The 26898-nt window shown below is 48.9% G+C and overlaps 1 protein-coding gene across 1 annotated transcript; it reads left to right on the top strand.

Annotated features, from left to right (window-relative positions):
* On the top strand, nt 1-26540 carry GRK7 (G protein-coupled receptor kinase 7). The gene is given in 9 exon segments (XM_084901827.1): nt 1-421; nt 424-786; nt 789-870; nt 872-974; nt 2438-2875; nt 17738-17882; nt 17885-17996; nt 21842-21978; nt 25747-26540. Coding segments are annotated over 9 exon segments (1695 nt in total). The 5' UTR covers nt 1-405; the 3' UTR covers nt 26046-26540.
* The last annotated feature ends 358 nt before the right edge of the window (nt 26541-26898 follow it).

Below are 26898 nucleotides of genomic sequence, written 5' to 3'. Positions count from 1 at the left end.
GGCGGAGCTTGAGGCTGCGAGGAAGCACGTGAGATTAGAAACAGCTGAACACACACACGTGGCCCCGCCTCACTCCCACTCCCTTCCTTTGGAAACCGGTGGCTGGGTGTTCGGGGAGCAGGTGTGCACAGAGGAAGGTGATGCCCAAGGAGCCCCTGCAGGTGCCGCAGGCCCCAGGACAGGAGGCTCCTGCGACGTGTCCTTCCCTGACGTAGCCAGCGAAGCCTCTGACCTGGGGAACCGCTCTCTGCAGCCCCCACATCCCACCCGCAGACCAGAGCCTCCCTGCAAATCCCGCGGGAGTTACTGCACCTGGGCACCCACACCCCCAGCTGGCAGCCGGACCCGGCCGAGTCCACCCCCCCCGCGGCCTGCAGCCCGCCTCTCCTTCCCCTGTGCTCAGCCATGGTGGACACGGGGGCCCGGACAACCTGATGGCCCACACGGCCTACTTGCAGGCCGGCAAGGGGGGGGAGGGAGAGCACCGGGAGCTGCAGCGGTGGCCCCGGAGCCTGGCACTGCCCGCTCCGCCAGGCGCTGCCCACCCCGACTCCCACAGCCTGTGCCAGCAGCAGCCCGTGGGCCGCCGCCTCTGCCAGGGCTTCCTGGCCACGGAGCCCCGGTACCGAGAGGCCACGGCCTCCTGGGCAGGTGCAGAGCTGGGCGCTGGCGGAGGGCCCGGCCAACGGCAGCAGGCTGGCAGGCTGCAGGCGCTGGTGGCCGCTGCTGGCAGCCCTGCCCCCGGGCACCCACCCGCCTTCCTCCGCCCGGCTCTGAGCGCCAGGTGCCGGCGGCCACCGCTGAGGAGGAGCGGGCAGCCCTGGTGGCGCTGGACCGGGCCGAGGCCACGGCCTTCCTGCAGGGCCAGCCCCGTCTACGGCCAGTTCCTGCGCTGGAAGGCCTTGGAGATGCACCCGGTGTGGGACCAGTGCCTCGCCGAGTTCCGCCTGCGGGGGAAAGGTGGCTTCGGGGAGGTAGGCATCTCCGAACAGCCAGGTTGGAAGCTGAATGAAGGATTCTGCATAAAAGGGGTTTGCTTTGTTTTGCCTTTTTTTCCTTCTTCTTTAATTTCAAGGGAACTTCCTTAAAACTCATTTCATGCCACCTGTGGCGAATTCCTGGCACGCTCTCACCTCTCCTCCCTCGTCACCCTGTGAAATAAAATGAGATGGCATGGGGAAGACAAATAAAATGTGGAGCTGGCCAAGAATCTTTCTCTTGGGGTCCACACCAGGCACCCCCTGCGGGGCCCCCAGGGACATAATGGAGAATGGCAGCAGGTGATGGGGAGCCCCTTTTCCCTTTAGTGGTGATGGGGGCAGGGGGGTTGTGGGGGGTGGATTGAGACAAACTGCAGAGATCTGAGAAAACACTCATCTTAAGGTAAAGTGGAGAATTCATTGTGCACCTCTGCTGAGCTCAGCTCTTTTCTTTTTTTAAGTAGAAAAAAAAATGTTTGAGGTAAAATTCACATGAGATTAAAATTAATCATTTATGAGGTAAAGTCACATCACAAAATTAACCATTAGCCATATAAAGAGTACCATTCAGTGGCATCCAGGACATTACAATGTTGTAGAACCAACACCCCTATGAGACATTTCCATGCTTCCTGTCACTCCCCCTCCCCCCTCCACCCTGTCCCAGGCGACAGCCGGTCTGCTTTCTGTCTCTGGATGCGCCTACCCCCGTGTTTCATGTAAATGGGATCAGACAATCTGTCACCTTTGGTGTCTGGTTGCTTTCAATGGGCATAATGTTTGGAGGTTCCTTCATGTTGTAGCATGTGCTATTCCTTTCCAGGGCTGGGTAACACGCTATTGCATGGGCATGTTACATTTCATTTGTCCGGTCATCCATTGGTGGGCACCTGCTTGTGTCTACCCTCTGGCTGCGGTGGACAGGACCACTGTGAGCACTTATGGAGGAACCACCAAACATTTACATTCTACGTTCCCACCAGCAATGCCCGGGGTGCCAGCGTCTTCGCATCTTCGCCAACACCTGTTGTTACAGCTTCTCTTTTCTCAGATGCCTGCCATCTGTTCACTTTGGCTGATTTCTACCCCTCCACCTTCCACATCCTGCCCCCACCCCTCCAGTGCGTTCTACTTTTATATATATATATATACATACATATATATATATATATATATATATATATATATATACATACATATATATATATATATGATTGACTTTTTTACAGAGAGGAAGAGAGAGAGAGATAGTTAGATACATCATTAAGAGAGAAACATCGATCAGCTGCCTCCTGCACATACTGGGGATGTGCCCGCAACCAAGGTACATGCCCTTGACCAGAATCGAACCTGGGACCCTTCAGTCTGCAGGCCAACGCTCTATCCACTGAGCCAAACCGGTTTGGGCTACTTCTACTTCTTCCTCTCCCTCTCTCCCTCTCTCCCTCTCTTTTTAGGTATGTGCTGTCCAGGTGAAAAATACTGGCAAGATCTATGCCTGTAAGAAGCTGGACAAGAAGCGGCTGCAGAAGAAACACGGTGAGGAAATGGCTTTCCCGCAAAAGGAGGTCTTGGAGAGGATCAGCAGCCCTTTCGTTGTCTCTCTGGCCTACGCCTTTGAGAGCAAGTCCCACCTGTGCCTGATCCTGAGCCTGATGAACAGGGGAGACCTCAAGGTCCACACCTACAGCGTGGGCCCCCGCGGCCTGGCCACGAGCGGGGCCGTCTTCTCCTCGGCCCAGATGGCCTGCGGGCCGCTGCACCTGCACTCCCTCAGCATCGTCTACCGGGACCTGACGCCCGAGAACGTGCTCCTGGACGGCGATGGCCACCGCAGGCTGTCGGGCCTGGGGCTGGCCGTGCAGACCCGGGACGGCAGGCCCGTCCGCCAGGAGGTGAGCGGCTCTCCCTCTGCCTGTAGGGCGGGGCACAGCGTTGGAGAGGAGAGGGCTGTTCTATTCCCAGGCCAAACGGAGCCTTGGACTTAATTCTTCTGATTTTCTTTTCCCTAAAGCCCTCGGGTTGTCGTCCTGTCTGTGGAGAGTGGCGTAAGAGGATTAGCTCAGCTGGTTACTTGGGGGCTACTTAGCTTTCCTCTCGGTAGAGGCTGAGGGGGAGATAGTCTTGGTGAGGGGAGACAGTCCGTGCTGAATCTAACGTCAGGGCCTGGGTTCCTTCCACGGATAACCAGCCTCCTGGTGCCGTGTACCTGAGTCAATAGAGCCTTGGTTTTCTTCTCTGGAAAACGAGGGGCTGGGCCCTAAAATTCCAGGCACTGGGCCCTAAAATCCAGAATTTTTGCAGGTAAACTTCAATAGGATGAGACAAAGAAAAAGAAGAAACCCCTGGCTCTTAGGATGTTGAATTAAATATGGCCTTGTCTGTGGAGTGTGGAATGGGGGAATGTTTTATATTACATGAAGGTGAAATTTGAACTGAAGTATATAAAAGAGGACAAAGGCAACTGACGTGTACTAGTATTTTGATCAATTTTGGAGAAAGTGGCTTGCAGAGAATTCTTTGATTAAAAAGAGAAGTTGCCCTGGCCAGCAGTTAGAGCATCGGCCTGCACACTGGAAGGTTTCAGGTTTGATTCCTAGTCTAGGGCATGTACCTCAATTGCAGGGTCGACCTCCACCCCAAATTTGGGCAAGTGCAGGAGGCAGCCAATCAATGTGTCCTCTCACATTGATGTTTCTCTCTCTTTCTCTTTCTCTCTCTTCTCTCTCCCTCTCCCTACCTCCCCGCCTTTCCACTCTTTCTAAAAATCAATGGAAAAAATATCCTCACTCCTTGGATGAGGGTTTTAAAAAGGGGAGTGGGAAGTCCTATATAATAAAACCCTAATATGCAAATAGACCGAATAGCGGAACATCCAGTCACTATAACACACATTGACCACCAGGGGCCAGACGCTCAGTGCAGGAGCTGCCCCCTGTGGGAGCGACGCTCAGCCAGAAGCTGGGCTCATGGCTGGGCTCATGGCTGCCTCTGCTGTAGGTGGGCAGTAAGGAGCAAGAGGGCCCCGGACTTCGAGAGGGATATCTGCCTGCTGGCTTAGGCCTGATCCCCAGGCCTAAGCCAGCAGGCAGACATCCCCCTAGGGGTCCCAGACTATGAGAGGGTGCAGGCCAGGCTGAGGGACACCTCTCCCCAAGTGTACAAATTTTGTTTGTACTTCTAGTTATATGTAATTAAGCAATTTTGTTAAGTAAACAATACAAAGTCTCTGGAATTCTGACAGGTCTTTACCACTGAGTTTAGGTGAATAAAGGTGGGAGATTCCTCAGGAAGACAAGGGCCCAAGGCTGGGACTTTCCAGATTCAGCATTCAATGTGGGCAACAGTGACCTTCAGGTTTTATGGAACGTGGGTCCTTAGAACTTGTTATTTAGTCAAGACTAGACATGAAGTTAGAATAATAACCCAAAAGCTTTTCCACATTTGGTTACCTTGTTCTGCCTTAAAGCCTCTGACCTACTCCTTACATTCAGAAGGGTAGCGGGTGACAGAAGCTGAGCATTATTTTATATATATATATATATATATATATATATATATATATATATATTTGATTTTTTACAGAGAGGAAGGGAGAGGGATAGAGAGTTAGAAACATCGCTGAGAGAGAAACATCGATCAGCCGCCTCTTGCACACTCCCTACTGGGGGATGTACCCACAACCAAGGTACATGCCCTTGACCAGAATCGAACCTGGGACCCTGCAGTCCACAGGCTGATGCTCTATCCACTGAGCCAAACCGGTTAGGGCTGGGTATTATTATCTTTATTTTTAAGCCTTTATTATACTGAACACAATGCTAGAGACACACTGAGTTAAGTGATCTTTAAGAGATTTCTGAATATGTTATCAGAAGTTAACACCTACATACATCACAACCGTTATTACCCTGCTCCAAATTTTTTTCTTTTTGAAATTTATTTCCGAGTAACAGTTTAACAGCCACCCAGGAGGGGCATTCTGGTTACTTCATGGTCTCCACCAAAATTACAACAACCATCACTAAATAAATTCAGTTCCTACAAACTTTTATTACAAACTGATTTTATTTTTTTATTTTTTATTTTTTTAAATATATTTTATTGATTTTGTACAGAGAGGAAGGGAGAGAGATAGAGAGTTAGAAACATCGATGAGAGAGAGTCATCGATCAGCTGCCTCTTGCACACCCCCTACTGGGGATATGCCCGCAACCAAGGTACATGCCCTTGACCGGAATCGAACCTGGGACCCTTTGGTCCCCAAGCCGACGCTCTATCCATTGAGCCAAACCGGTCCCGGCACAAACTGATTTTAAAGATCAAGAGGAAGGGAGAGAGAGCGATTTGTTGTTCCACTTATTTATGCATCCAATGGTTAGTTCCTATATGTGCCCTGACCAGGAATCAAACCTGAAATCTTGGCATATTGGGACGATGCTCTAACCCAGTGGTTGGCAAACTCATTAGTCAACAGAGCCAAATATCAGCAGTACAACGATTGAAATTTCTTATGAGAGCCCAATTTTTTAAACTTAAACTTCTTCTAACACCACTTCTTCAAAATATACTCGCCCAGGCTGTAGTATTTTTGTGGAAGAGCCACACTCAAGGGGCCAAAGAGCCGCAGTTTGCCAACCACGGCTCTAACCAACTGCGTTACCCAGCCAGGGCCTAGAAACTGGCCCACTACAAAACTTCAAGGCTAGCCCGGCCAGCATGGCTCAGTAGCTGAGCATCAGCCTATGAACCAGGAGATCACAGTTCAGTTTCCGGTCAGGGCATATGCCTGGGTTGCTGGCTCAATCCCCCTGTGTGGGGTGTGCAGGAGGCAACTGGTTGATGATTCTCATCATTGATGTTTCTATCTCTCCCTCCCTTTCTTTCCTCTGAAATATATATTAGAAGAAAAACCTTCAAGTCCATTTTCAAAGTATTTACTACTATTCAAAAATCTTCATAGCAGTTTTGGAATTACTTTAACATTTCTTCATTGAAAAGGCAGTCATTCATTCATTCACTCACTCAAGGAATCATTCAACATACACTTATTGAGCATTTTCCAGGACTGAGTGAACATGCGGGATAGAATAATGAGTTAAAACGGACATGGTTTTCTGCCAACATGGGTCTAGAAGGGGAGAGATAGAACTTAGTAATAATTCGAACGAATGTAACATTTCAATTATGATAAATGCTGTGAACATGTGGTACATGGGGCTCTCCACGGAGGATTTGACTTAACATGTGAGGATCAGAATTAACCCCAGGGAAATACAACGTATTTGCTGTTGAGAGATAGACAGGCATTTACTCAGCAAAGAAGTTGGGGTGGTATCTGAGGCCATGTTCCCTGGAAACGGACTCTGAGACAGACTTACACATTTAAGATTTATTAGGGTGCAATCCCATGAGATACAAGCATGAGGAAGGCAGGGTTGGCAAAGAGAGACGCTGACCCACATTGAGCTTGAACTAAGTAATTCCTCAGGCAGTCCGTCGGTGAGCTCTGGAGTCGGGGTGGCTCTAAGAGTTGTCCAGGCGTTTGTATCCCTCCATGAGCCAGTCGGTGACCTTGGCCAGCTGCCAGAATGGGGGAACCTTGGGTGAGCAGTTCCCTGATGCAAAGGGGCGGTGACAAGGCAGCGTGGTTGGGGCTGTGCAGGTTGGGTGTACGGAGGGCACCCAGCCTGACAGAGGGACATGGGGTCAGGAAGGACTTCCAGGGGGAAATGACAACCAGTTCAACACTTGCACAGCACAGAAGGTAGGCAGGAAAGAGGAAGGAGTGTGGGCCAGGCAAAGGGATCGGCAGATGTTTGTGATCCTCAACCAAGGGCGATTTGCGCCCCAGGGGATGCGTGGCAACGTCGGGGGACAGTTTTGGTTGTCATGACTGGTGACTAATGGGTAGAGGCCAGGGCTGCTGCCAGTGTCGGGCCATGCTCAGTGCAGCATCCCTCCTCAAAGAACGGGCTGGCCCACAATGCCTGTGGTGCCGCGGTTGAAAACCCTAGCCAAGGTAAATTCATAGAACAGAGTGGCTCTGCAACTGTCTACCACATGTGTCAAACACAAGGCCCGCGGGCCAAATCCGGCCGGCCAGGCCTTGCAATGTGGCCCGCACCGCGCTGTCATCACTGCACTCCGCTGTCAGTTTATGACATTGTCAGTTTATGACTGTTCAGTAAACCATTCGGCCCGCGATTTAGGCTGGATTTTAGATTTTGGCCCCTTCTCTGATTGAGTTCGACACCCCTAGTCTAGAGCATGTGATCATAGCGTGTGAGGGGTGACAAAGGGGACAAGTGGAGATGCCAGCCTAGGAGGCTGGAGGAGTCAGATAAGGATATTGGAACCTGAGGCCACAGGTGTGTCGGGTGGGGGAGCCACTGAAGATTTTTAGGGTTGGAAGTGACGCATGTTGGGAGCTCAGAGCATCCCTTCAGATTGAGGGCAGCTGATGTAAAATGCTCCAGAGGATCACGAGATGGAAGGAGGGTGAATGTGCAAAGGAGTCTGCCACTCACTATGGCTGCTGTGTACAGAGGCACAGGCTGACCCCTCACGGGGGCACCTGGCCAGGAGACAGTGGGGACTGATGGCTAACCCATGCTCCGTGCACATGGCATGCAGAGTGCCTTCTTCCAAATGCCACTTTGGCCACAGCCCTGTACTTGACCCCAGGGAAGCTATGCCTCTTCTCCAAGCCTGGTTATTGCCACCTGCTTCTTAGGCTTGATGGGAAGATTAAGTAACAAGATAGATAAATGCCTAGCAAAGGGTCAGCTACTTGGTAGGCAATCAAGAAACGACTGTTCTAAAAAAAAAAAAAAGAAAGAAAAAAAAGAAAGAAAAGAAGAAGACAAAGAAGAAGAAGAAGAAGAAGAAGAAGAAGAAGAAGAAGAAGAAGAAAAATGCTGTTCTGACTATCTATATATATAAAAGCCTAAGCAACCAGCCAATGGACCAGTAGCTATGACACACAATGAGCACCAGGGGGCAGACACTCAATGCAGGAGCAGCCAAGCAACAGCAACTTTGCAGAGTCCCCTTTCACACTCCGGGATCCCTCAGGGGATGTCAGACTGCCAGTTTTGGCCTGATCCCCCCAGGCCAGGCCAAGGGACCCCACCTGCCAGAGGGACCCTGCTCACTCTGCAGATGCCCTTCGAGCCCTGGCACTACCCCAGATGCAGCCAGCTGGGGTGGGACCGCAGGAGGTTGGCTCCAGGGCGTGTCTGGCCCATCTCACCCAGTCCTGCCCCGGCAGCCACCTTCTAATTAATTTCCTTTCAATGGGCAGGAATCTGTGCACCAGGCCTCTAGTTCTATAAGAAGCCAGACCCCAGCCTCTGTCACAGTCCCCACTTTTGCTTCGTTTCTGCCTCACCTGACATGACAGGCACTGCAGCTGCTCAGGTGAGCTTTGCAGCTGTGTTTTGTTCCCTGAGAGGCACAGGCAGCCAGCAGGGGTCCCAGGCTGCCCTGGGTGGGCAGCGGGCGAGGGCCCAGCTCACCTCTAGGCTGAGCCAAGCAGCACACACAGTTGTCTTGCTTCCTCATAGCCACGTGGAGCTTCACTTGTGGTTTCATTTTGAGCATCTTGGAAGCACCAGGGAAAATATGCCTCAGCCGGCTGCTGTATGGATTCACAGAACATGAAACCACCGAAGAACACGCTCGGGTGGAAGAATCGCAATTACTGTATTGAGCTCTGACGTGCCAGGGGCCAGGTCTGCCTTTCACTCTGGTGGGATCTTAGAGGCATCTGGGTTTTTCTTCTTGTGCCCTTCCTGTGCAGCTGTGCTGTCTGAGACAACCAGAGCCCAGGCTTGATGACCATCCTTGCCAACCTACTTTTTAAAAACAGTTTTATTTATTTCAGAGAGGAAAGGAGAGAGAGAGAGAGAGAGAGAGAGAGAGAGAGAGAGAGAGAGAGAGAGAGAGAGAGAGAGAAAGAGAGAGAGAGAGGGAGAGAGGGAGGGGGAGAGGGAGAGACAGGGAGAGAGAAACGTCAATGATGAGACAGAGAGAGAGAGAGAGAAACGTCAATGATGAGACAGAATCATTGATTGGCCTCCTGCACCCATTGAGGATCAAGCCCGAAACCTGGACATGTGCCCTTGACCGGAATCGAACCTTCAGTCTGCAAGCCGACTCGCTGTCCATTGAGCAAAACCAGCCAGGGCCTTGCAAACCTATTGAGGGCCTGCTGTGTATCAGGCTTTTGGAGGGCGGCCAATTGTGTCTTAATCACTTTCATGTTCCTCACAGGCCTGTGAGGTAAGCGCTCTGAGGCTCAGAGAGGTTGAGAAGCTAGCCGGGGTGACCAGCTAATAATGGGTGGAGCTGGAGTCTGAGCCACCGCAGGCTGACACCAGGTTGGACAGCTCAGAGAGCTTTATCAGAGGGACCCTCTCTCGGGTCCCCTGTTGGGGTGTCCTCCCTGGGGGTGTCAGAAAGAGTAGGAAGCCACCTCTGGGAGGCTCCTATTCCCCAGCCAGGAAATGGCTGGCAGAGAGATGGGGGGGAGGGGGGAGCACAGAGGCGGGGCGAGCAGACAGGCACTGGGGCCTGGGCCCGAGCTGCAGCCTGGGGCCCAGTTGGGGGGCGGGGGAGAGGGGAGGGAGGGAAAGGGGGAGAGGGCGGTGGAGGGGCGGGGCCTCGGAACCAAGTCCCCTGGGGTCTGGGGCTGCATTCCTCCGAGGTCTGCAAAGGCCAGCGCTTAAAGGCGCAGAGGAGCAGCTGGGAACGAGAACAAAGCGGCCAGGCCCCCCTCCGGGGAAGGAAGGAGCGAACCCCAGGAAACAGCTGATAGCGCTAAGCTCAGCTTGTTTTTTTCCTCTGCTCAACAGTTCTCCTGCCACGGCAAACAAAAGATGTGCGTTTTGATTCCCTCTTCTGTTTGGATTGTGCTGTCAAGTGGATCTGGTTTGTGGTGAGCTGGGGGGGCCGGGCGGGGAGAGCCGCGGGCGGCTTCTTGCTTCTCGGCCGTTAGCTGGGCCCAGGCCGCGCCTGGACACCAGGGAGCGTCTTGTCTTCCTCCCCCACCTGCTCAGCAAAGGGCCTGGCCACACCAGGGCCGTGGCACCGGCCTGTCGACTAATGGTGCCGTTTGAGGTGGCCAACTTTTCAGACGCAGTGAAAGTGGAGACCTGCTCCCCACTGTGACCTGCTGGGCCTGCACGGCCATGCAGCGCCCACGCCCGCTCTGCTGGATGGTGTGTGACACTGTTAGGACAGGAGCTGTGCCCTCTGAGACGCACTGCAAGGCCCCTCCCTGACCTCATCACCTCCGAGGCCACAGTCCATGGCTGGCCAAAGCCACACTGGGGCTCCTGTGAGTGCAAGACTCACCCACCCCCCCACTCACCCCCACCCCCAGCCACTCAGCCCCTGAGGGCCCAGCGATGAGAGTGACAACAGCTACAGGGCCAGTGGAAACCAACATCCAACAGCAACTGGAATGGAGCTGGTGTCTGCACAGGCCCCAACGGGCTGGCTCTGATCTTGACCCCACTTTAGGGTGTCAGTATGGACACCTGTAGGGGACAGGTGGCCCTGATGGGACTAAGCCAGTGGTCGGCCAACTGCGGCTCTTTGGCCCCTTCAACGTGGCTCTTCCACAAAACACCATTTGCAGGCACACACAGTGCGATTGAAACTTCGTGGCTCATGCAAAGAAGTCCGTTTTCTCAAAAGAAATTTCAATCGTCGTCCTGTTGATATTTGGCCCTGTTGACTACTGTGTTTGCCGACCACTGGACTGGGCACTCCACATGCCATGACTGAGCACTCCACATGCCACGGCTGTGGTAGAAGGACTTCTTGCTGCCCCCTGGGGGGCAGCTGGGGAGGGGGCAGCCCCTACATGGCTCCCTAAACCCTGTGAGGTCTGGTGCTTGAGGCAATGCCAGGCATTCTTTGTGTGGACTGTGTGCGTCTGCCAAAGGGCACTCACTATGAAACCAAAAGCAAAACAAAATGAAGCAAAAGAAAAAAAAGGAAAAAGAAAAAAAAAAAAAAGGACAAACCACACAAAAACCTCCATCCAGAGGTCTGTTGCTGCTGCCCCTTGGTGACCCTACAGCCCGGGCGGTGGCCGCTCTGGTCACGGGAACTGGACGCGGCTGTTGGGATGGCACAGAGACTCATGTGTGACGGCAAGAGTTAAAGGGAGCCAGAGAGGTCAGCCGGCTCGACCCGCCCCATGCTGCTCGCTGGCCGTTCTCCCCTCCCACACCTCAGAGGAGGCCACTCACAGGCACAAGACAAACGGCAGAAAGGGCAGGCCATTAATTTTTTCAGCTGGAGGCTGCGATGGAATTCGGGTGCTTGGTCTCTGGCTCTGATTCCATCCTTCTCCTCTGTGAGGCACCTCCACTCTGCAGGGAGGCGGGGCCCTCCGCGCCCCACCAGGGCCTCTGCTGTCTCCGGCCAGGAGGCAAGTTTAGTCCCGAACATCATGTGGAGTGAATCTCGGGCTACCCTCGCTGTCCAGTGTTTTTCCCCACCGCACCGACGGCCACAGTGCGGGAAGGACGAGGCCGAGTCTTCATTCATTCTCTTGGGACGGGAACAGCGCGTCCCCAGGGTCCCGCGGGTCCGGCCCCCGCCTCCCAGCAGCCTTTGTAGTGGGAGCAGCCCAGCGGCCTCTGATGGCCAGAGATACGGGCAAAGAAAGGAGACCTTGTTGGGAAAGGATGAAGGAAAGCAGCTTAAGCAAGAACGGAACAAGGAGAGCACTTAGTTCTTAGCACACGGGGAGAGGGGAGGAGGGGGCTCAGAGGAGAGAAATGCATCCTGGAGGGGGCGTGGAGGGCCAGGAAAAGCATCTTCACCTGCTCCCCTCGGGGCCGGTGGTGCCGTGGCTCAGAGTGCAGACCTGGGTGGGAATCTCGGGTGGGCAACCGTGGGCAAGATTTAACCCTCGGCGGTTCCGTTTTCTAATCTGCAAAATGGGGGGCACCGCAGTCTCTCTCTCACAGGGTTATCATGAAGCTTAAACAGGAAGTTCGGGTAATGCTCCTGAGAAAACATTTAGCATGTGACACACGCTCCGTTAGTATTGTCCGCTATTGTTTCTAGTTTTTCTCCCAGCGTGAGTCCCACAAAAGCCTTTTTTCAGGACAAGGCGTGTTCTCCACTTTCCCCTTACACCTCCTGCTGAGCCGCTGGTGTTTATCTGGTCCTGGTTGGCGATGCTCATCCTTAAAGTCACAAGCCTCCGAAATGTGCTGCGTGGAAGGGTGACACACACACAGAGGAACTTACCAGCCACCACGGTCCGAAGGCAGTTGGGTGTTGCTTGTATCTTTCTCTGTGTCTCTCCCACCCCAGCAGGAGAGATTAAACTCAAGAGAAGCTGGACAGGAACATTCAGCCCAGCTGAGAGTTGAGGATAGGGCATACTGCATACGGGGAGACCCTCATCCCAGAATGAGGGTAAGCAGGCGGACGCCTCTCAGGTAGGGTACTGGAGGATCTTTATGGGGAAACTGAGCCCAACAAGGTCAATGGATACTCACAGGTGAGGTCCCCACTGCAATGGGTTGGCAGGATCACCCTCCAGTAAAGCCCATCCATTGGTCAGCTTCATGCTGGCTTTTTAGTGTCCACTCTTACATGTGAGCAAATCATCAAAGATCATTTATCATTTCAAAAAACTCTAAAATAAAATGCAATGAAAATAAAAAAGAAAGGAAGATCCAGGTTGGTGTGGCTCAGTGGCTGAGCATCGACCTCTGAACCAGAGGTCACAGTTCTATTCTGGCCAGGGCACATGCCCAGGCTGCAGGCTGGATCCCCAGTAGGGGGTGTGCAGGAGGCAGCCAATCAGTGACTCTCATCATGGATGTTTCTATCTCTCTATCCCTCTCCCTTTTTCTCTGAAATAATATATATATATATATATATATATATATATATATATATATATATATATATATATATTTTTTTTTTTCTTTCTTTTTTAAGAAAACAGAAGAAACTTGTAGAAAACAGGAACAATGCAGAAAGTAGAAGAGACCATTATTTTAAAAAACATACATAATATCCTTTGAGATTTAAGAGAAGATATTGCATCCATGAAACAAGAACAAATGCTATAAGGCAAGGAACACTCAGAGAAAAACAACAAGGATATTTGCAAAGTAAAAAAACAAAAACAAAAAAAAGCAACCTGATATGTTTGTAGAACAACATGGGTAAATCTCAAAAACAGTAAAAAAAGTCACAAAGTGTGTGTGTGGGGCTGGGGCATGGTGTGGTGAGATGAAGATATATAGTGTCAACAATTTAAAAAAGGAGGGGAAAAAAGAAGCCAGACACAAAAATGTATCTGCCATTCAATGTCATTTATTTGAAATCGAAGAACCAACAAAACGAATCTACGGTCACAGAAATCAGGAAGTGTTGGCCTGGGAGGAGAATGGACTAGAGAGGGGCACAGGGTACTTTCTTAGATGAAACTGTTCTACATCCTGTTTAGGTGGCATTTATGTGGGTGTATTATCAAAATTTATTTAGCAGAGTAAATAGACCTGTGCACATTATTCTATGCTAATTATATGTTAATAAAAGCATAATTGTAGCCCTTGCTGGGTAGCTCAGTTGTTAGAGGATTGTCCAAAATGCCAATGCCAGGGTTCCATTCCCAGTCAGGGCACATACAAGAAATCAACCAACGAATGCATAAATAAGTGGAACAACAAATCGATGTTTCTCTCTCTCAGATCAATCCATTTAAAAAATAAACAATGAATAAAAACAAATTTGCAGAAATGAAAAGCTCAGTAGAGAAATTAAGCCTCCAGAATCTAGATCTAGCTATCAATGTACAGGAAATACACAGTACAGAGGAACATGTAACTGGTACCACCAAGGTACAGTCAGCAAAACATGACTGGCAAACTCTACAGTTTAGCCAAATTCTTCCAATAAAAACTTGCAAGGGGTGGTAACAGACAAAGGAAGAATTTATATATTCACAGAGATTTAAGAGACATATCAATCAATTATATGGGCTATTGGAATCCAAACTTAAACTGTTTAGAAGACAAATGTATAGGACAATTGGGACAGCATTAACATATCCAGATATTTGAAAATATTAAAGAATTATTGTGATTTATGTGAGAGAATGGTATTATAGTGATTGGTTTTTTGGATTTGTGTTAATGACTTTATCTTTGAGAGATTCATGGTGAAATGCTTACAAAGAGTGCGAGGTCTAGGATATTGTGGGGCAGTGGGAGTGGGCAGGGGAACAGGAACAGTACATATAATATGTCATTTGGGTGACCATATATTTGTTTGCCCAGTTTACATCTGTTATCCGTCCTTTAATCCATCATATCTTTTATGTATTTATAGTAAGCTCCCTTCCTTCCCCCCCCCCCCCAACTCCCAGCACCTTCACCTTGCTCATATCACATGACCACCCTGGGTGCAAAGGATGCTGGGAGGTGGAGTACTTAGCCTCCTGGCCTCTAAAATAGATACAAAAGAAAGGGAAGACTAGGATTGCCTTTTACTACTTTGACTTAAAGCATTTCTCAGACTCATCCACCTCCCCCTTCCCATCTCCCCTCCCACCATCGCATCCCATAGACCTTGTATTTCAGAATCTCAAATTCCTTAAAGATCCTACAAGGTCCCTGAGCACCTCACACTTTCCCTGACTTCATCTCTTGCCCAGGCCCGTTAGCTGGATAGCGGTCTCTCCCCTGTGCTTGCTTTTTCCTCCCATTATGGCATTTACCCACTTTATTGAATTAACCTTTTGACCTGTCTGTCTCCACCAGCCTGTAAGTTCCCAAGGGCAGGCGCCAGGCCTTATATGTCTTGGTATCTCTAGACCTCACCGCAGGGAATGGCTCCATAGCGAACGGAAAACATCTAGTCACCAGCGTTCGCTGCGGTTTATTCACAGCTCTTGTTGGGCATGCACCAAGGGAGGCAGTGAGCACCTGGTTTGGCTACAAAGATGAGTAGGTGTATCCTGGGCCTCAGTTATTCCCTTTTGTCCAGGCAAATGCAAAACCAGGCAAGACACCAGAACAACAGATGCAAACCGGGACCATCCCGGGCAAACCGGAATACACGCTCACCCAAATCACATATTACACACACGCTGGCTGCTGCTGTGAAAACAGCAGTGCGTGCTGACTCATGCCAGCCTGTCAGACCCCTGCCACTTCCAGAGTTTTCTTGCACCTCTAATCACTCCTCATTAGTGCTTGGGTCACTTCATTTTGTTTCTTGTTACCCATGTAAAAATTATTACAAATTTAATATCTTAAGGCATTGACATACACTGTGCAAACAAAAACACATATGTTTGTCTGGCCAGCATGGCTCAGTGGTTGAGTGTCGACCTATGAACCAGGAAGTCACGGTCTGATTCCCAGGCAGGGTCCATGCCCGAGGTTGCAGACTCCATGCCCAGTGTGGGGTGTGCATATATACATGTCTTGGTATTAACACTAGTCTCTGGTCTATTGTCTTTATTGATGGTCATTGTGGGTGTTTCTAGCTTGTGACGATGATGAATAATGGAACTAAGAACATCTCAAAATAGATCCCTTTTTCTTCCTTCTGGGTCATTTCTTAGAGGTACAGTATACTGCAAAGTTAAGTAACCCGGTTGAAGGACAGGAACAGTTGATACATTGAATTTTCTATTGCTCTAAGTCTTACTGCTCTAATATAAGCTTATTATCACTTTAAGGTCTTTTTGTTTACATTTAAAAAAACTTTTTTATTGATTTTTTACAGAGAGGAAGGGAGAGGGGTAGAGAGTCAAAAACATCGATGAAAGAGAAACATCCATCAGCTGCCTCCTGCACACCTCCTACTGGGGATGTGCCCGCAATCAAGGTACATGCCCTTGACCGGAATCAAACCCAGGACCCTTCAGTCCGCAGGCCGACACTCTATCCACTGAGCCAAACCGGTTAGGACTGCGCATTTTTAATTGCTATAAAAGTTATACATTATGCTTTAACCAAAAGCTATTTAGTTTTGGGAAAAACATATTATCATGTAAAATACATAGTTTAATCATTTATAAGGTATGTTGTAGGTATTTGTTAAATTTTTGTTGAATGAATGAATGTACTAAAATCACACACAGTCACAAAAAATGACAAACACTGCATGATTCCAGTTAGGTAAGGTCCCTAGAGTATTCGCATTCATAGAGACAGAAAGTAGGATGGTGGTTGCCCGGGGCTGGGGGATTTTTGTTTAATGGATATTAGAGTTTCAGTTTTGCAAGATGAAAAGCGTTCTGGTGATTCATTGCAGTGATGTGAATGTTCTTTATTCTCTTGGGCTATACATTTAAAAATGACTAAGATGGTAAATTTTGTGTTATGTGCATTTCACATATATATAAATTTTTTTTAACACAGTGGTTATTTTGTATATATTGCCAGTAGAGGTATGCCTACATTATATGGTCATGCATGTTAAATGAAGTTTCATGTGTGCGATTTTCTAAACGGCTGTTAATTTTTTAAAGCAGAGACAGACAGACCAAGATATGTGATGTCAATGCTACTGCATAACAAATAGAGTAGGAAACAGCATAGACTAGATAACATGATATGAACATTCGAAATTAGCAATGACGTGCTCAACCTTACAACCTTAAAAAAAAAAAAAAATGCATCTAATTTCCTGTTACCTGTGATGTGAAACAGACAGGCCTGGCCGGTGTGGCTCCGGTGGATGGAACATCTTTCTGTGGACGGAAGGGTGACAGGTTCCATCCCCAGTCAGGGTGCATGCCGGGGTTTCAGGTTTGGTCACCCATCGGGGCACGTGTGGGAGGCCACCGATCAATGTTTCTCACATGGATGTTTTTCTCTCTCTATCTCTCCCTTCCTCTCTCTAAAATCAATTTTTTAAAGGAGAAAACTTGTTTAATAAATAAATAAATAAAACAAAAGCAGAGCTTAGGGGTTTTAGAGAACCCACTTGAACTTTTCACATTTAAAAATGAGGTGAGGCCAAAACCGGTTTGGCTCAGTGGATAGAGCGTTGGCCTGCGGACTGAAAGTTCCCAGGTTCGATTCCGGTCAAGGGCATGTACCTTGGTTGCGGCCACATCCCCAGTGGGGGGTGTGCAGGAGGCAGCTGGTTGATGTTTCTTTCTCATCGATGTTTCTGGCTCTCTGTCCCTCTCTCTTCCTCTCTGTAAAAAAATCAATAATATATATATATACATTTAAAAAAAAAGATGAGGTGAGGAGACTAAGAGAGGGCAAGCGGTTTTCTCTCTCCAAGAGCAGCCACATTGTCCCTGTCATAGCACACTCCAGCCCAGTCCTTTTCATATGTCATTGGCCCAATGGATCTCATGTCCTGCCCTGGCTGCCCAGAGCCTTCTGGGAAAGCAGGGAGTAGAATGGGTTAGGCACAATGCCATGCCAAATCTATAATAATAAAAGCATAATGTGCTAATTACACTGGACTTTCTTCTGGATGAAGCCGGGGCCCACAAGGGAAGCCCAGGTCCTGGGTGCCTGCAGGCGGCCGGAGGGCAGCAAGCTTAGACCAGAGGTGCCAGAGGGAAGCCGGTGCCAGCAGCCAGGGGAAGCAAGGCCTACTCTTGCACGAATTTCGTGCACCGGGCCTCTAGGAAATTAATGAGCCCCTTAACAAGAAGAGGAGAATGGGTATTGGATAGACAATCAACAACTTCTGTTCCTCTCACATTTTGTTTTGTTTTTGTTTGGGTGTTACAGGCTGGAGCCAATGGTTACATGGCACCTGGAATCCTAATGGGAAAAGTGAGTTACTCCTACCCCGTGGACTGGTTTGCGATGGGATGCAGTATCTATGAAATGGTTGCTGGAAGAACACCATTCAAAGACTACAAGGAAGAAGTCAGTAAAGAACCCTGGAAGAGGAGGTCAGATTCCAGCATGACAGTTTCACAGAGGAAGCCACAGGCACATGCAGACTCTTCTTGGCTAAGAACCCAGGGCCACGCTTAGGAAGCAGGTAAATTACCATGTAATAGAGATGATTCGTGATGTCAGCACTGTCCACAGGCATTTGGAGAATGTTGTGGGTTAATGACAAAGCTTTGGGATTGTGTTATTATTGTCCAACTAGAGGTCCAGTGCATGACATTCATGCACTTGAGGGTCCCTCACCCCTGCCTGCGCCCTTTAGCAGTCCAGGAGCCCTCAGGGGGATGTCCAACTGACGGCTTAGGCCCACTCCCCACTCGATGTTTCTGCAAATATTTCTCAAAATGAGATTAACATATAAATCAGTAGGCCTTCAGTAAAGATTATTCTTCATAACGTGGATGGGCCTCACCCAATCAGTTGAAGGCCTCTGAGAAGAGAGAATTCTCGCAGAAAACCTAGCTTGGGACTTGAACTGCACCTCTTCCCTGGCTCCCCTGATAGCTTACCTTAAAGAATTTGGACTTGCCAAGCCTCCGCCAGGAAAAAATATTTTTCTCTACCCTCTTAGGTTCAAGAATGGAGAGACCTGCATACTAAACTGGCAAAAGACATTTTCTTTTATGTACGTACACAGGAGTTCACAGACAGGTGTGAGTAGGAGGTGGTTAGAATTAGGGGCTTCTGTTCCCTCTTAAGAGGGGAAGGGGAGGAGGAGAAGGGCATGGATAGGCAAACAAATGACTTCTTTTTTCTTTTTCTTTTTTTAAATATATTTTATTGATTTTTCACAGAGAGGAAGGGAGAGAGATAGAGAGCTAGAAACATCGATGAGAGAGAAACATCGACCAACTTCCTCCTGCACACCCCCTACTGGGGATGTGCCCACAACCAAGGTACATGCCCTTGACCGGAATCGAACCTGGGACCTTTCAGTCTGCAGACCGACACTCTACCACTGAGCCAAACTGGTTTCGGCAAAACAAATGACTTCTTAGTGCTGGTGGGGGTGGGCACCGTGGGAGAAGAAATGACTTTTCGGACAAATAGGCGGGCCCTCGGGAGAATAGATGGGAGAAGCGATAGTTTTGTGACAATATCTATTTTTGGCGCGGTGTTTATTTCTGTCACTGGCAATAAGAGTCCATCTCGCCTGGTTCCAAAACTCCTGAAATCCCCGGGGGAGGGGATTGATGAGTTGAGTTCTTTTAGGACGCTCTGCTTTTATGCACATGTGCATCTGTTGACTCTCAACTGCCCTTAGCTCAAAATAGCTTTCATGGCACTGTGGTGCATTCTGGATCCTTTCAACATCCTTTGGTTCTGCCCCTCTGGAGAACCCTGGCTAACACAGCGGGCATCTCCCTGCTGAGCTGTGGCTCAGAGATCCCGGCTGCTTCCATCTTTTTCTTTTTTTTTCTTTTTTTAATATATATTTCTATTGTTTTCAGAGAGGAAGGGAAAGGGAGAGAAGAAAATCAATGATGAGAGTTATTGATTGGCTGCCTCCTGCATGCCCTCCCTCCCCCAATTAGGGATCAAGCCCAAAACCCAGGCATGTGCCCTGACGGGGAATCAAACTGTGGCCTCCTGGTTCATAGGTTGATGCTCAACCACTGAGCCACACTGGCCGGGCGTGGCTGCATCCATCTTATAGCTCCGTGGGAACAGGTGGCTTCCAGGCGCCGTGGCCCGAGAAGAGAACCCGGGGGGAGCTTTGTGCTGCCTGAGCTGGGAAGTGTCCCGCTTCACACTTCACTCCTAATGGCCAGGACGTTCCTTGGGCCCTAGCTAAGGGGGGGCGGGGGTCTGGCCGGTGTTGTCTTCTGTGTGCCCTGGAAGGAGAGATCTGGATGTGGTGACCACCGACTGTCTCTACCACCTGGTTCATATATATATTTTTTATTGATTTTCCACAGAGAGGAAGGGAGAAAGATAGAGAGCTAGAAACGTCGATGAGAGAGAAGCATTGATCAGCTGCCTCCTCCACGCCCCCCTCCCCCCCCCCCCCCCCCCCCAGAGATGTGCCTGCAACCAAGGTACATGCCCTTGACCAGAATTGAATCTGGGATCTTTCAGTCCGCAGACCGACGCTCTATCCACTGAGCCAAACTGGTTTCAGCTACCATCTGGTTCTTGAGTATCCGAGGGCACACCTACACTGGCCATGGCAGTGGGGGAAGGGAACAGTCCCTTTATTTTATTTTCATTTTTTAAGATGGATTTTTCATTTACAGTTGTAGTACAACACTGTATTAGTTTCAGGTGTACAAGGTAGTGATGAGACATTTATATAACCTGCAAAGTGATCCCCCTGACAAGGCGAGTGCCCCGCTGACACCATACCCCGGGGAGCCATCTCATTAGATGGCTTCCCCGGAGGGATTGCCACCCACTGGGTGCGTTTGAAACCCTATCTCAGTCCTTCACCAGCACACGTCGGGGCTGTAAAATCAGAGGTTGATAAACTTCTTCAAGAAAATGCCACCTTAAAGCACTGGACCGTTGCCTGAAGCTGCTCCATCACACCTTTTCATAAAGCATATGTTGTTGTGACTGTTTTGAATATAACTGTTTACAGCACATGTGTCAAACACAAGGCCCGCGGGCCAAATCCAGCCCGCCAGGCCTTGCAATGTGGCCCGCACCGCGCTGTCATCACTGCACTCCGCTGTCAGTTTATGACATTGTCAGTTTATGACTGTTCAGTAAACCATTCGGCCCGTGATTTAGGCTGGATTTTAGATTTTGGCCCCTTCTCTGATTGAGTTCGACACCCCTAGTTTACAGCATTAGAAAAGAGACATGTAAAAACCAGCTGTTCAGTGAAAAAAAGAAAGCCTTCCAATATTTTCATTTCAACTCTTCATGGGTTTAAAAGAAATTCATTCGTGTCCCGGTCAGCGTGGCTCTGTCGGTTGAGCATCTTCCCATGCAGCAAAGGTTGCCGGTTCAATCCCCAGTAGGGGGCGTGCAGGAGGCGGGGGATTCATGCTCTATCGATATTCATTCATATCGATGTTTTTCTCCCTCTCTCCCTTCCTCTGTCTCTAAAATCAATTTTAAAAAAATCTTAATGCTGTAAACATTTCACTCAAATTTGGTTAATTTTGTGGATGTCCTTCAGAGCAGAACGAATGCCTAGAGAGCATGTTACATAGCAGAGAGGTCAAGTGCGCCTACAAGCATTTAAAATAAAGTGAAGTGGAATCTAATGAACAAAAATAAACTAACAAACAAAATAGAAACAGACTCATAGATAGAGGACAAACAGCTGTCAGAGGGGAGTGGGTTTGGGGGGGGGGGCAGGGCTGGGTGAAAAAAACGAAGGGATTTAAAAAAAAAAAAAAAAACCACCTCATAGACACAGACAGCCGTAAGGTGATTACTAGAGAGAAAGGGAGATGGGGGGACCGAACCATGGTGATTTCCAATAAAATCAAAGGTGAAGGTCACGTAAGTATTTTGCAGGTTTTGTTCTGATCGGCCCTGCAGCAGAGCAAGAGCAAATGCCATGCACTTGTCTGACAGCGGCAGTGCTTCGCTCCCTGCCCCACCCCCCACCTCCCCATCTGTCCCCCACCCGCAGGTTCAGGCTAACGCCCACTGTCCTTGCAGACCCAACCCCACAGCGCGGTCCTCGTGTATGGGCAGCCGGTATCTTAGTGTCATTGGATGGTGTGAGAAAAGCCGTTATAATCCCCGTGTGGGAATCAGTGACCAAGAGCCCCTGTTAATGCTCAGAAATAGATCCCACTCCGGCGGGCAGGGGACGCCTCCCTGAAGCTGCCGGGCTGGCTGTTAGAAAAGACTCTGCCTCCACCGGCAGCCTCTCCTCTCGCTCCAAGCAGAGACGGCTCAGAGGATCCCTGCCCAGAGCAGCCCGGAGAAGACTCAAGACCAAAGCCATCTTCCTGCGACATCTGACCACAGGTCTCAGGTGAAGTGGATCGGAGGGACCAGCTTTGTGGTGGTGGCCCAGACACGGAGGGCAAGGCGTGGAGGTGGAGGAGCCTCGTCTTCCGTGGTCAGCATCTGCAAACACAGACATCCCCTGGGAAAGGACATTGGTATGGAAATTCCCAGGCCCAGAGGCCGAGAAAGCTGCAGGCCGACAATTCTCACATTACATCAAGAATTTATTAGGGGAACTTACATGCGAGGCATGTCTGGGGCGGTGGCAAGATGCCGTGGATATCCAGGTGCAGGTGATAAGGGTTATTTAGTACAGGGCAGGGTGGGTGGGGGACTGGGGTGACCGGTCCCACATTAGGGGGAAATGCCTTACATACTTACCTGGGGCACACTTGGGGGCTAGGGGTGGGGTCCATCAGATAGTCTCTGAGAGGAGTTTCCAGAGGCAATGTTTGGCCAGGATCTAGCTGGCAGGTCCCTCAGTGTCAGGCACTGGTCACATCGTGGAATCGTCTCTCCCCCGTAGATATAAGGCATGGCCCTGCCTTCCAGAGGCCTCTGGTTGGAATTCTTTTTATTTTATTTTATTTTTAAAAAAAATATATATTTTATTGATTTTTTACAGAGAGGAAGAGAGAGGGATAGAGAGTTAGAAACATCAATGAGAGAGAATCATCAAACAGCTGCCTCTTGCACACCCCCTACTTGGGATGCGCCCGCAACCAACGTACATGCCCTTGACCGGAATCGAACCTGGGACCTTTCAGTCCTCAGGCCGACGCTCTATCCACTGAGCCAAACCGGTCCCGGCTGGTTGGAGTTCTTGACGAACCTTAAAGAAAGCCTCCACGTGGTTCCTCGGTCCCTTGTCTTTTGTGACAAGTTGCAAAAGGGCTGCATTCAGCCATCCTGACGGACCATCCGGATTTCTCCACATTACAGCTGCTCAGAGTGAGTGTAAGGCGCCCTCTGGACCTCTGGGGCAGTGTGGTCGTGCCTGCCAGCGGCCATAATGTGGCTCAGATTCCTTCCTCCTGCCACCTGGGCCCATTCCAAGCCCTTTGTTCTCTGTGAGACACACAGGCCTGGGGCTCATTCCTGATCTACGTGGATAGAATTCTGTTCTATCCTTGTTCCACCACATTTAAAATCTATCTGAAACCCACCACCCAGTCTCTCTGATACCTTAACACAGTGACTGGTGCTGTGTAAATTATACCTCAATACAGCTAACTAACAATTTTTATAGTAACCCCCCCAAAAAAGTATACACACTTTAATAGCTGATAGATCAATTTTGAAAGTAAAATGTATTTTAATAAACACTGCCTTTATGATTATTAAAAGTGAGTGTGTACATTTTGGGGATATATATATATATATATATATATATATATATATATCCTTAAAGCTTCAGTTCATCTCAGTAACCCTCCCTCAAGGCTTCTACTCTACAGGATATAAACCACACAGATATTGGGCAGTGGATTCTCATAGAAGGCAAGCCTGCGTTTTCCTTTCTTTCCATTGACGGAAACTTGGAGGCCTTTGGAAGAAAAGAGAAACCTTGTAGTGTCTCAGGATGTAGCTCTCCATACCTGTCTTTTCAGTAGGATTATAATGGGGAAAGTCCAGGGAGGCCTGGATGGCCCTTCTGGATGGGACTAGGCCCGAGTCACAGAACAACAACATAAGTGAAGGATTTAACGTGTTAGCTGAGAGTAGGCTCTGAATAAATGTTCATTATTACCATTATTAGTAGTAACATCCTTATTATGTTTAGACTCTAGACATATTATGGGGCAGAATGTGCTTCAGTAATCATGTGACATGATGGGAAATCTCTGAGGGGTGAGCTGGGCTTTTTGTCTTGTTTCTAACAAATAGAATATGGCAGAATGATGAGATGTTCATTTCCAAGATTAACTAATAAAAAGACTGTGCCTTCTGTCTTAGACTCTACCTACCTTTTACCCCTCCCTGATCATTTGCCCTGGGGATAACCAGTAACAATGTTACAAGGAAACCCTATGGAGAGGCTCACGTGATGAGGGATGGAGGCTTTCCAATAATTATATGAGTGAGCTTAGAAAGAGATCTTCCCAAAACCCCAGGTGAACCTTCAGATGAGACCGCAGCCCTGACCAACAGCTTTACTGCAACCTCCCAAGAGACTTCAAGCCAGGGGCACCCAGTTAAGCCATGTCTACATTCTTGACCCACAAAAACTGTGAGATTAATTAATGTTTATTGTTGTAAGCCACTAAATGTTGGGGTAATTTGTTAGACAGCAACAGGTAAATATTGTAATAGAAAAGGTTACACAGTTGGGAACATACCGTATTTTCTGGCATATAAGACGACCCCCCTAATTTTACAGTTAAAACATAGGTTTAGGCCTATATTTGCTGTATAAGACTACCCCCCACTTCAAAGAAAAGACTTACTTTGCCGTCAAGATCTGCAGGTAATTTTTGTGCAATTTTGGTCTTTTGCCCCTGATTTTCGGTTGACTTTTTTTCGTTTCAAAAGTCGTCTTATATGCCGGAAAATACGGTACATTTTCCCCCTATTCTGGGGCAATTACTGGAATAATTTCTAGCATAAGGAAGGAAGATTTGATCACAAATAAACATAATCTTGATATGTTTATTTGTTATCAAACATATGCTCATAATATCAAACATATGCTCATTCATGCTACTGACAATTACGAATGGATTTTATTTTAAGTTCTTAAAGATTATTGTGCCTGTTAGGGGGTTGAGGAGGGGGCAAGGATTAAGTGGGCTCCTAAGAAATCATGTTCTATGATGAGTGAGATGTGAGTGTGGTCTTTTAAAATGTGAGTGGTTGTAATGTGGAAATAGACATTAACTTGTTCTCTGTGACCCTGAAGGGCAGAGCAAGAGGTGAAGACTGAAGTTGCAGGCAAGCAGTGATGTTTGCTGGTGTTTCATGGAAATACCAAGAATGAAAGTCCTGTCAACTGCTAGATTCTTAGCAAATCATATCTTCGTGTGAAGGCTGTCTGCAAACAATAAAAATGCTAAGATCTGCATAGGCTGGAATTGTGGGTGATTTTTAAAGTCCTCATTTTTGTAAATGATTCTTTTTTTTTTTTTTTAAATATATTTTATTGATTTTGTACAGAGAGGAAGGGAGAGAGATAGAGAGTTAGAAACATCGATGAGAGAGAGTCATCGATCAGTTGCCTCTTGCACACCCCCTACTGGGGATATGCCCGCAACCAAGTACATGCCCTTGACCGGAATCGAACCCGGGACCCTTCAGTCCCCAAGCCGATGCTCTATCCATTGAGCCAAACCGGTCCCGGCTGATTCTTTTTTTTTATTATTGATTTTTTACAGAGAGGAAGGGAGAGGGGTAGAGAGTTAGAAACATCAATCAGCTGCCTCCTTGCACACCCCCCGCTGGGGATGTGCCTGCAACCGAGGTACATGCCTTGACCGGAATCGAACCTGGGACCCCTCAGTCCGCAAGCCGACACTCTATCCACTGAGCCAAACCAGTTTCGGCAATTCTTTTTATTATTATTATTATTATTATTATTATTATTATTGATTTTTTACAGAGAGAAAGGGAGAAGGATAGAAAGTTAGAAACATTGATGAGAGAGAAACATAGATCAGTTGCCTCCTGCACACCCCCTACTGGGGATGTGCCCGCAACCAAGGTACATGCCCTTGACCGGAATCAAACCCGGGACCCTTCAGTCCGCAGGCCGACGCTCTATCCACTGAGCCAAACCCATTAGGGTTGTAAATGATTTTTTGCGCCGCTCTATTGTCTTGGCTATTGACCTGTGTTCCAGGAAAAGAACACGGCGCCCTTTGTATTGTTGGGACGGTTTCTCTTTGGGTTTGATACTGGGTCGGGCTGAGCATCTCCTTTCTTCCCAGAGAAAAGTCGGATGGTCCCAGGAAACACCCTTTCTTCAAAACCATCAACTTCCCGCGCCCGGAAGCAGGCCTCGTTGAACCCCCTACGTGCCAGGCCCTTCGGTGGTTCATCCAAGGACACGGACGACAGTGAGGCTTTCTCCGAGTCCGGGGGATGGAGGTTGACGCTAGAGACAGACGTCCTCCCAGAGGCCCGCCACAGGTGCTGTCCCCGTGGCGCGGCGGGAGGAGGCCCTGGAAACGGGGCTGTGGGAAGCACTGAGCGATCCCGGCAGACGTGCAGGTTGCGGGGAGGGTAATTCGTCCGAGTCTGCCGTGTGTTTGTTATTGTAAATTGTTCTCCCCACCAGACAGGCAGCAGGAGTCTCAGCTGACCTGATCCTCGAATGTTCCTGTTAACCTAAAAATAAAAAAATTAAAAAGTAAAAAGGCCTTTCAAGAGGAGAGGCAACACGCCCTTCTGGAGGCCCATCTTCTGGAGGAAGAGCTATTTGGGACGCACCAGTTCAGACGGGAGCCCAAGTGGCGTTCCGATGAGGAGACAAAGGCAGCGGGGGTTTATGAGGAAGGGAAGGGTGGCCATCGCAGGAGTAAGAGGAAGCCGTGTCTGTCGGTGCAGAGAACATAGCACAGTGACGGTAATTCCCAATAACGCTGTTTTCGTTTTCAGTCCAGTATTATAGTTGTAGGAACTGCTTTCTTGTTATCTTTGCAAACAGATTTTTAGGACAAATGTTGCCCTAGGCCCCGTCCAGAGGTTATTTTGTCCCGTTTTAACATTCCAAAGATTTGAGGCATAGGCACACCCGGCAGCTAGCTCCTCTGGCATGGCAGTTCTGGTTTCACTTTAAAGCGGCTCCACTTATGTCACGTTGACATTCCTGACACACCAAAGTCTACCACAAAGGGAACCGATCAATTTTGTGGGGCATTTATCATAAAGCTATTCAAAGAACAAGCGACCTCTCTCTCTCTCTCTCTCTCTCTCTCTCTCTCTCTCTCTCTCTCTCTCCCTCTCTCTCCTTCCTTCTTGCTCCTGTCCTCCTTCCTTCTCCCCCTCCCTCCCTTTCTTTTTTCATAAAGATGAGTACAGTCTCAGTTTTCACTGAGGGCTGGGGAAGGGAACACAGGTTTATTTTGATAAACTGAAAG

Source organism: Pipistrellus hanaki (genome assembly GCF_964339955.1).
Source record: "Pipistrellus hanaki genome assembly, chromosome: 13".
Classification (NCBI taxonomy): Eukaryota; Metazoa; Chordata; class Mammalia; order Chiroptera; family Vespertilionidae; genus Pipistrellus; species Pipistrellus hanaki.
The sequence above is the reverse complement of the archived record's forward strand: the minus strand, read 5'-3'. Positions and strand labels throughout refer to the sequence as shown.